Consider the following 11,287-nt stretch of genomic DNA (forward strand, 5'->3'; position numbering starts at 1 on the left):
GACGGCGCAGCGCTCTACTGGACTGTTGGCTCTCCAGTCCTGTGTCAAGGTAAGGCGCTGGTTGATTAAAGTTGCTGTCTGAAGAAGTGATTTTGTATGCTGCTTTTGTGTGGGGAATAAAAGACACATTATTCTAGCACTAAGTGGTTTCTGTGTTTTGTTGCTCCGCCGATCCTCTAACGATCCTGCATAAATATATGAATTAAATGTTATAAAACATTTTGGCGTTGTCGGCAGGATCAATCGAGGACTACGGGATAACAAATAAAGATGTTTAAGCGTAAGGGAAAAACGCTAGGGAGGAACCAGGCGAGTGTGTGCCTGGGTGGGATAGTGATGCACCCACGCATGCCGTGGCGCTCGCGTTACGCCAGGGCGGTGGGCGTGCAGAACAGTGGGACACTGTCTTGGCGGACGGGTCCCCAGAAAGTCTCTTGTCTGCCCTGGGGCGGGTCAAGGTGACAGAGAAGCGGCCAGTTGAAGGGCTGCAGAGGCGCACGTGGTTAGTAGCTGCCGCGTGGCGCAAACAAACAGAATTGGTTGAAAAACAGCGGAAAGAGCTGCAGGAAAAAACTGATGAACTCGCCAGAGTTCATGGAGACAGGGCAGTCGCGCTGGCGCAGCTGCAAATCATGCAGGGGCAGCAGGAGCGGTATGTAGACATTGCCACACGCTCTGTTCTTCATGCAGATAAAGCGAACAGACAAAAGAAACGCCGCAACCCCAAAGCTAAACATGTGCGTGCGTTTGTGTTAAATGCTGCTGCCACTGGAGCCGAGTTTGATCCGGCTAACATGAAGGAAAAAGGTTGGGAAAAAAGGCAAAAACAGGAAATCAAGTTGGGAGCTCTACCCCTGGGACATGCTACCCCCATTATAGGATGAAGGCCAAGCCCCACAGATCCAGGTGCAGGGGCGGTCTGTAGAGGACCCCCGCCCGTATGTACCATTGCAAATATATTGGAAAACTAAAAATGTTCAAAATGTGAGAGCCCTGGTGGATACTGGGGCGGAGGCCACTATTATACATGGCAACCCAAACAAGTTTAAAGGGCCTGAAATATCTATCACCGGCTTGGGAGGAAATCTGGTCAAAGCCAAACAAATTCAGGTAGTTATGAAAATTGGCTCATTGCCCATGAAAGAATACACGGTATTAGTCACTCCTGTGAAGGAGTGGATTATTGGAATGGATATACTCGCTGGGATGACGCTGCATCTCCAGCAGGGTAAATTTGTTTTTGGGACGACCTCCACTATTCAAGCTAGACCTGTTTTGGTGGGGAAGGTGAAAATGACGCCATTCCCCATTCCTATTGCCTCCAAAGTTGTAAATATGAAACAGTATAGAATTCCAGGAGGTCATGATGAAATCACAAGCACTATCAAAGACTATGTGAAAGCAGGAGTGTTGAAAACCTGCACCACTGAATGGAACAATCCAATTTGGCCAGTAAGGAAGAGTGATGGCACGTGGAGAATGACGGTAGATTACCGTCAACTAAATAAGTTCACACCTCCATTGACGTCAGCTGTGCCTGACTCCATCACCATCATACAGAAAGTGCAGCACCATCCAGGGACCTGGTATGGTGTAATAGATCTTGCTAACACTTTTTTTACCATTCCAATACCTGAGAATAGACAAGAACAGTTTGCATTCACTTGGGATGGACGGCAGTATACATTTACTCGCCTCCCTCAAGGATATTTGCACAGCCCCACTATCTGCCATCGGGTGGTGGCTGAGCATTTGGATATGCTTACGTTGCCTCCAGGTGTTATGATCTCACACTACATAGATGACATAATGATACAAGGGCCCAACACAGAGCGTTTGAGTTGGCTAAAGAAGCCATACAACAGGCCGTCTCCCTGGCAAAAGTACAGTCGGGGCCTGTAGAATTACAGGTCTCAGCACGTCATGATTATGCTAACTGGAGCCTCTGGCAGAAACAAGGACGAGCCCGACGGCCCCTTGGGTTCTGGTCCAGAAAACTTCCTGATGCAGGGGGGCGATATACTCCCTTCGAAAAGCAGCTTCTGGCATGTTACTGGGCACTGTTGGAAACAGAAGCTCAGACCGTCGGACATGATGTCCTGATGAGGCCAGAGATACCAATTATGTCTTGGGTTATGAGTGACCCTGCCACACACCGAATAGGGACAGCACAAGAGTCCAGCATTATCAAATGGAAGTGGTACATATCTGAACGGGCCAAGTCAGGGCCCAAGGGCGTGTCTGTGCTACATGAACAAGTGGCAGACACGCCAGAACATGGGGAGGTAGTGGCAGAAATTGTGAAAATACAGGACTCCCCTGTGAAACAAGAAAATATATAATGTTATAATGCATTAAATTGAAGTGAAGATGGCTAACGAGGCCAAGAGTGGAGTGACAGGTTATAGTCCTGTGTAGTGTGTCCTCGTTTGCCCTCTTCCCTGACCTTGTGCTGTTTAAACACTGAGTGTTGGGATTGTTATGAATGTTTTGGGCGCCAGTAGGACCCCTTTCACTATCTGTTTATGAAACTGGTAGTGAAACGGGAAAATCTTATCCGGGGAATGCCTGGGAGGGGAGCTTGGCCCGCTCCTCTTCCCACGCAGGCCTTGTTTGTTTCATGTTATAAAGACGGGGTAGCCCCTGGTTCGGTAGAGTCTGCTGTGGGATACGTACGGTCGCCCAGCTTTGTTTTCGGACGGCGCAGCGCTCTACTGGACTGTTGGCTCTCCAGTCCTGTGTCAAGGTAAGGCGCTGGTTGATTAAAGTTGCTGTCTGAAGAAGTGATTTTGTATGCTGCTTTTGTGTGGGGAATAAAAGACACATTATTCTAGCACTAAGTGGTTTCTGTGTTTTGTTGCTCCGCCGATCCTCTAACGATCCTGCATAAATATATGAATTAAATGTTATAAAACAGTACGCAACCAATCAGAGAGAGGCATTTACATTAGGAGCAGACTAGGAGAGGCGTTCAACTGCATGAGGTAAGAAACAGCCAGGAAAATATTAGACATGTGTTTGGACGTGTGCTCACTTGTTTTATATCAGCAGCGATGTTGTATTGTTTGACAGTTTATCATTCAAAAAATGGAGTAATTGACACTTTCTTGCATAAACAGGTTTACACATGATGCTCCATGATCTGGTTTGACAACTTCTCACTGCTGATAAAAGGATCCACCCAGTCCAAAAATCCATTATGATCTCGGGTCTCCAACATGGCTGATCCCAGTTTCTATCATTTGTACCAGGGAATGTACCTTCCCAAGTTCTTCCACACTTTGGAAGCTCTGAAGCGCTGGGAGGATTTTACTTTTCGCCGGGATGATGTCATAGTAGCAACGTATCCCAAATCAGGTAACATGTTTGAATTGTGTAGTTGTAAAAGATGGATTTTGATTGTTGTTGGGTACTTTATCCAAAATCAAATTCAACTGTGCACAAATATGTATTCCATAAATTACATATAGGTTTAGAATGAAGATGTGTTTCATTTTTTGGTATTGCAACAAGCTTTCACAGATAAAAAGTACTTTACAGAGAGAAGTTACACCAAACAAACTGTGACAGACAAGTCAGACAAGGTCAAAGGAGTGTCTTTAGCTGCCTTTTTAAAGAATCTATAGAGTTGGCCACAGGGAGAGAAAAAAGCAGAACATTCCATCATTTTGGCACCACAACCTGAAAGGACAGGCCCCTTAAGTTTTAAAGCTGTTTAAGTTCCAACTGGAGGACCGGAGGCTGCGTCCAGAGGAGTAAGGAGGATGTACTAGGGAGGATGTACTAGGGAGGATGTACTAGGGAGGCTGCCCCTGGAGCGCGTTAAATGTAACAGCTACGATTTTGAATTCAGTCCTGAACTTAAGGGAAAGCAGTGGAATGGATAGAACAGGAGGGATGTGATGGGACGATGGAACTGGAGGGATGTAGAGGAATGATAGAACCGGAGTGATGTGGGGGGATGATAGAACCGGAGGGATGTAGAGAGATGATAATCAGAGGGATGGCAGAAGAGGAGGGATGTGGATGAATGATAGAACCGGGGGGATGTGGAGGAATGGTAGAACGGGAGTGATGTAGAGGGATGATAGAACCGGAGAGATGACAGAACCAGAGGGATGTGGAAGAATGATAGAACTGAAGTGACGTGGGTCGTTCTGGGGGATCCTGTTTAAATCCCTCCAGCAGATTTGCACAATATGGAGTCCGTTATGAGCAGTCGTATTGAAACAGGTAAAAACAAAGTTACATTTATCAAGCCGTGATGAAATAAAAGCATGAATAATATTTTCCAAGTCAGACTGCGAAACCATTTTGTGCACTTTAGATATATTCCTCAGATGATAAAAGCAATTTTCAACCCTTTTTTTTTTACTTTTTTCTTTAAAAAGTCTAGTATGAGTCTTCATAAAGGTGTTGGGATAAAGGGAAGCATGTATATATTACTTAATACAATTACATCTTTATCTCTACTTTAAATCTATAAAATATATGAGCAGAAATAATTATCCTATTTTTATTTTTTGTAAAATTCGACTTTTCTGAAAAATTTTAGGAGCGTTGGGAGAGGTCAAACCACAGGATACAAATGACTACAATTAAAATAAAAATGTGCAAAAAAAATGTCAGATTCTTCTGATTTGACTTCCTTACAATTTTGTTAATCTGATTTGTTTTGGAAAATCATTTTTGTATTTTGCTACAAGGACACGTCACATCACCGGACAGAAAATCAAGTACACAGTTACAGTATTTTTGCTTGAGTAATTTATTTGTACTTCTTTGGAGTAGTTTTCAGACTCTTTAACATATTTACAGTGTAACAGTACTCTCTCTTCTCACTGTGTGTAATTCTACAAGTGACAAAAGCTTTATGTCAACAATATGAAATGATTTGAACATTTGTGTTTCTTGCACTGCTCCTTTAGATATGTTTTTCATTTTTGTGATCTAATATCTGTAGTGGGAGGGGATAAGTGCTGAAAATGTCTTAAAATAAAGGCGCATGTAACTGTGACACTACAAGGGTAAGCTGCAGGTCAGATCTGCGGAGAGGCAAGCCCGACCACAGTAAGAATGTATGTTTTTTAAGGTATTTTTGAGCACCAGTATTTGAACATGTCATGCGAGATAGATTAGTTTAATGCCATACTGTGGAACATTCCTGGTTACATGAAAACATCTAGAGGGTGGGTAGAGTAACCGAAAGTTGTACTTTAGTAACATTACTTCAAAATAATACAGGGTTTCCATAAAGCCTCTTTACAATTTAAAATATGTATTACAAAGCCAATTGATAAGATATCGTAATCAGACTCGCTCTGTTGTACTCAGTGATTCCAACAGTTTTTTACCTCATTTAATCCAACACTGTTCCTGTCTCCATAAATGTATTGTGCCATGCACAAATTGACAGACGTGATGGTGGATCTCTTTCTTTCATACTTTGTTCTGCAGGTCTGGTATTTTTATATTTATATTCTGGTATACTTTATGTAGACACAAAAATGAAAAAAACTAAAACTCAAGCTCAAGTCACTTGGCGACTTACTCACAGTGGGAAGACTAACCACAACCTTTTCTCAAGCAAGAGTACTGTTACTTCAGTTAAAATATGACTAAGTAGTAAGTAGGAGTAAAAGTATGCTACTAGAAAAGTACTCTAAAAAGTACAATTTCTTAAAGCTCCTGAACTGAACACCTCTGAAAACAGCCCTGTCGAAAAGTTACACAGTATAACATGCCTTTTTAAAATGATTTGAGGTACAAATTGGGCGCTGGAGATCGCGCCACTGGTGCTGTCTGGAGGGGACCCCACCGTGGTGAACTCTGTGGCCACTTGGGAGCGCACTATCAGCATCGGAAATGAGAAGGCCCTAAGCATGGACTTGGAAAACCTGCCTTCCCCGCGGATCTTTAGCACACACTTCTACTACCACGTCATGCCCAAGTCCTTCTATCAAGTCAAACCCAAGGTACGTACACCCTGTGAACGTTGAGTAGGGTCGTCAAAAGTATCAAAAATCAGATACTAGATACTCATTTGAGTGGGTATCACTATGGAACCTACCTGGACAACTAAGGGATTACACAGATATAAGGCCACATGGGAATATAACAGAAAGTACTATGATTTAATGTTGAAAATCACATTCTATTGTCTAAAGAAAGAGTGTTTTTTATTATCATCGTGGTATCAGTATCGAGTCTATTCCTTAGTATCAAAATAGAGTTTAAAATTTGTGACACTAATCATTCTTAAATTATGGAATTGGTACCAGGATGTGGTCTTTGTCAAGGTTAGAGCTTTTCAAGTCCAGGTTGAAAACTGGGACATTCGAAGTTTAGACATGCACTACCAGTCAAAAATCTTGACATACTTTTTAATTCTGTCATAAAGACTGACAGAGGGACTAAAGATACAGATTCAGGAAACAGTTCAACAGAGTTTATTTGCAGATATAGGAATGTGACTGAAGGTAGACAGAGCAGACAGTTGGGAGCAGTGTCGTACGCAGTAGTCTTGGAGCAGGTCGTGGGTCACAGGGTCAGAGGCTGAGGTGTTCGTATCGGTTGAGGTGAGCTGGGTCGGAGACGGAGGTGAAGTCGTTCCAGGGAGTGGGATCACAGTGGATACACAAAAAAATAAACCAGAGCATGACATGAAGAAAAAGCAGAAGATGACAAGACGATCTGGCCCTGAGTATCGGATCCTCAGTCCTTTTATACTCACAGGCGAAGGCTTGATTGCTTGATCAGAAGCAGGTGTGTGGAGGTGGTGTCAGAGTCTCCGCCCAGCTCCAGGCTCAAACACAGACGGAGGGAGCAGCACAGAACACACAAAAAACCCCAAATCCTGACACATTCAGAGTTTTTTTTATGAATAGTTACATTATAATTACCGAAGGCATCAAAACTATGAATGAACATAAGCGTAAAATAACACTTGTATATTCTAGGTTCTTCAAAATAGAGACCCTTTGGTTTGATTTGATCACTGTTTTACTCACTAATGAACCCTGACAAGGCACAACTGTGAAGTGAAAACCATTTCAGGATACTTCATGCAGCGCTGTCGACAAAGCAAAGGGTGGCTGCTTTGAGCTATCTGAATCTAAAGTATGGGGTTTATGATGGTAAAGGTCCTATATTACGCAAAATGGACTCGTGTGAGCTTATAATTTTGTTAACTCCTCACAAACATACCTGGAGTTGTGTTTTGATTCATTCACACGTCTGATTAACCCTTTATTATTAGTCTGTCTACAGCTCCAAGCTCAAAACACTCTGTTCCACCTTGGTGTGATGTCATGAAGTGGTAGTTTTCAAAGACTGGCAAAGGGCTGAAATGATCCAAGTGATTCTAGTGAAGGTGAACGGAGTTTAAAGCAGGTTTTGTGTGTGAAATGAAACAAAACGTAACAAAGGAACAACATTATAACATGGAAATAGCGTAATATGGGCCTTTTAACTTTTTTTTTTGTCAGATGTTTATCAAACACATATTTTTGAGTAACTCTTTATTATTAGTCTGTAACATCTCCAAAGCTCAAAATGCTTGTGATGTCATGTAGTGGTAGTTTTCAAGTTAACATCTAACTTTTAACTTTTGTTCAGTTGAGATTAGCAGTTCCAGGATTGAAATGATCCAAATGATTCTAGTGAAGATGTATGGAGTTAAAAAACACAGTGGAGCACTTCCTGTATTACCACATGACATCACAAGGCAATGCAGTTTTTGACATGTTCCACTCTAATAAAGTAACCTTATGAAATGGGTTTTCTCACCTTGAAATACCTTTAAAACCGCTCTGTTACTTAAGTTCGACTTTAATTCAAGCTTTGAGACAACTGACGCCAGGATGAGCCAATTTGTGACCTGATCTGTAGCTAGATTGTCGTACAAATGATAGGTCTACTCGATGTCAAAACTTTAAAAATCATATGAGATGTGAGTTAAACTGGCTAAAATGTCTTGCAGGTTATCAATGTTCTGCGGAATCCCAAAGACATCTTAGTATCAGCTTTTCACTACTATGGGAATGTGGAATATCATGCTAATCCAGGCACGCTAACCGAGTTTCTGAACAAGTTCCTTGAAGGCAACGGTAAGAACACAACTAAAAATACAGCTCCCACACCCATATATTCTTCTTCTTGAATGTTGAATACTTCGTGATGACCTCGCTCGATCCTCCTCATAGCTCTGCGGTTGTGCTTTGGCTGAGCGTGTGTGAAAGGGTGTGGTCGGATTCTGTTTGTGCACGCTGAAAATATGTTGTGCTCACCAAGTTAATATTAAAATGACTGATCTGGTGAGGACAAAGCTGTCACTTTTCGCACATTCGGGTGTGACTTACTGCCTGCATCAATGGGAGTATGTGAGGTGCATTATGTTTTGTTGTTTGAAGGGCCCATATTATACTATTTTCTTGTTTCCTCATCCCAAACAAACCTGGAGTTGTGCTTTGTTTCATTCATACGTTTAACACACAAACCTTGTATATTTATGCACACAGCTCCAGGTATGTTTTTGAGGAGGTAAAAACATTATAACCTTGGCTTAAAACTCAAGAGTTAATTTTGCGTAATAAAGTAATATAATTATTGCAATTTTTGTCTAGTTTTATCTACTTTGACGCTAGCTGCCATTGTTTTTTGCTCACATACATTACAGAAATAAACATATATCATTAAAAAGTAATATTACAATTACAAAACATAAATTACTAGTGCAATTTTTATAACAAAGTATTTCAAATTCTATTATTAGCTTCATTATTCATTATTACTCAAAGTTGGATTTCGCTTGACTTGATGCATGTTTGAATAATCTTGCCTTGTTCTGCATTTCAGGCTTGGGTGCTCTGAAAATGCCGTTTTCACCTACCCCCTATCTCCACCTCCTTCTCTGTGCTTACTTTCTGTTTTCCTAAAAATACACAAATGAAAATCTGCTGCTTGCTGCGGTGAAAAGAGACTCTGAAGAGGAGGAGTTTCTGAACATGAAGTCAATGGGCCTGTTTCTGTTTTTAAGCCGTTTTAGGTCAATATTGCTGAATTTGATGAACATAACGGCTACATATATAGTTCTAAATAAATGTCTTTTCCGTCACAGTTCCCTTCGGTTCCTGGTTCGATCATGTGAAGGGCTGGTTGAATCCTGAGGACAAATCGCACATTTTGTACCTGAGCTTTGAGGAGATGCTGCAGGTGGGAGTCACTGTCATTGGTTTGTAGGTATATAAAAACTGTGCACATGCAGAGGGGTCCATGTCCACCAGGGGGCACCAGAGCTGAATTTTTTTGCTTAATGTCAAGTTATAATGTTGTGTTACGTTTAATTTCCCCCTCGATATAAAAAAAATGAGGCATGTTTATGGATCTTCTAGGGCATTTCTAATCATTTAAGAGGAAATATTATGCATTATTTGTATTGTAATTGGCCTTTGAACACGCTCTTGTACCTTTGCTTTGGCATTTCATGATTTAGAACTTACACATAATGGCTATCTACAGACAACAGATACTATGATTTTACACATTTGCTGCGTAGTGGGATCTGCAGAGGGAAAAAACTAAAATAAATACAGTTAGAAACCTATTCCGACTCGCTAAAACGAGCACTCAGTTGTAATGAACGTGATTTGACAACGGAAATGTCTGGCAACGATTTATGGATTCAAAACCTGCGCAGGAGACCACTGGACCTTTACCTGTGATGTAACAAATCTGGGCAATTCAAATTAATTTTAAAGTGAACAGAAGGAGCGGAGTTACTGAACAGAATCCATCAAACAAGCATAAAAGAAGCAAAACATGACTCCAGATGAGGGAACAATGTTATAACATGGTTAAAAGCTCAAAAGCGTACATTTTACATAATATGTGTCCTTTAAAGGGCCCATATTAAAACCAGCCCTGCTCACTAACCTCACAGTAAAGTGTTGAGTTGTAATTGTGGCATATCTTTGTGAGGCTCAGGATCTGCGACAGGAGGTCAGGAGGACAGCTGAGTTCTTGGAGATGCCGCTGGAGGAGGAGGTGATCGACAGAATCACAGACAGATGTTTGTTCAAGAACATGAAGAAACACAACAACAAAGCACCTTCAGACCTCGATCATTCTAAATTTTTCAGGAAAGGTACAAATTTGCACTTTCAAGCATTCTGTTACAAATGTACTACCAAGCAAAGGTTTGGACACACGTTTTCATAATTTTATGTTTTTTCTTTACTCTGTTTACTCACTGATGTCTCCAAAAGTATGAATGAACACATATGAAAGGTAGTAAACAAAAAAGTGTGAAATAACTTTTGCTTTGATCACTGTTTTGCACACTTTTAGCATGACACAAATAAACCCTGAGCAGACACAGCTGTGAAGTAAAACCATTTTAGGAGACTCCATGATAAAGCTCATGTAGAGAACGCTAACGGTTTGTAGCACTGTCAACAAAGAAAACGGTGGCTACTATAAGGAATCTGTATCTACAATATGTAAAACGTGAGCTCCCTTGAAATGGTTTTCACTTCACCGTTGTGCCTTTTCAGTATTCATCAGTGGAATTTCAAGAGTGTGCAAAGCAGCGATCAAAGAAAAGAGTGGCTACTCTGAAGAATCTTAAAAAATGTATTTGTTTTAGATTTATATATTTCGAATTTTACTTAATTTTTTGATAATTATTGCAGATTTTTTTGAACCCACCTGTCACTCATTCAGAGCATTACCTAGGCTGACCAATAGGAGTAGACAGAATCACCCTAAATCACCATAGAAACACCCATCTCATAATTTGATACTGGTCATTTTTTAAAACTTTACTTTTGTAAAATGTAAATTTGCATTTCAGGAATAGCTGGTGACTGGAAAAACCATCTATCAGAGGAGGACGCACAGCACTTTGATTGTGTATATAAAGACAAAATGAAAGATGTTGATTTTAAGTTTGCGTGGGATTAAAATGTTTTGCACTCCAAATATTAGCGCATTTGACTTTTTTTAAAAACCAAATGTAACTTGAGCTAGGCATGGTCTGGAGTATTTAAGATGAAGGATTAATTTAGTGCAAGTTTTGGGTTAATGGGGGAAACCGGAGTGTCAGGATCAAACCCACACACACACACACACACAGGAAGAACATGCAAACTCCACACAGACAGACCTTATAGCCCGGGACTTGAACCTGAGACCTTCTTGCTGTGAGGTGAGAGTGCTCGTCAGTCAGTATTACAGCACAGAATTTAACCTTTGTTGGACTGCGTATTCATTTCATATTGTAAAATTG

The 11,287-nt window shown here is 41.0% G+C and overlaps 1 protein-coding gene across 2 annotated transcripts; it reads left to right on the forward strand.

Annotated features, from left to right (window-relative positions):
- Positions 1-2,702: 2,702 nt before the first annotated feature.
- On the forward strand, positions 2,703-10,980 carry LOC117384879 (sulfotransferase 2B1-like). 2 transcript variants are annotated; one of them, XM_055227073.1, is made up of 7 exons: positions 2,703-2,746; positions 3,120-3,357; positions 5,764-5,975; positions 7,982-8,108; positions 9,119-9,213; positions 9,985-10,144; positions 10,853-10,980. In XM_055227073.1, exons 2-7 carry the CDS (start codon positions 3,219-3,221, stop codon positions 10,960-10,962), a joined length of 843 nt encoding a protein of 280 aa, XP_055083048.1. In that variant the 5' UTR covers positions 2,703-2,746; positions 3,120-3,218; the 3' UTR covers positions 10,963-10,980. The 2 variants fall into 2 exon arrangements, with proteins under 2 accessions (XP_055083048.1, XP_055083043.1); XM_055227068.1 differs by having other exon boundaries at positions 2,704-2,746; positions 9,979-10,144.
- The last annotated feature ends 307 nt before the right edge of the window (positions 10,981-11,287 follow it).

This window comes from Periophthalmus magnuspinnatus, chromosome 2 (assembly GCF_009829125.3).
Source record: "Periophthalmus magnuspinnatus isolate fPerMag1 chromosome 2, fPerMag1.2.pri, whole genome shotgun sequence".
NCBI lineage: Eukaryota > Metazoa > Chordata > Actinopteri > Gobiiformes > Gobiidae > Periophthalmus > Periophthalmus magnuspinnatus.

Coding starts and splice junctions, on each gene's coding strand:
- LOC117384879 (XM_055227068.1), top strand. CDS start 3,219: ATGGCTGATCCCAGTTTCTATCATTTGTACCAGGGAATGTACCTTCCC. Junction 8,109..9,118: donor CAAGTTCCTTGAAGGCAACG/GTAAGAACACAA, acceptor TTTCCGTCACAG/TTCCCTTCGGTTCCTGGTTC. Junction 9,214..9,978: donor GCTTTGAGGAGATGCTGCAG/GTGGGAGTCACT, acceptor TATCTTTGTGAG/GCTCAGGATCTGCGACAGGA.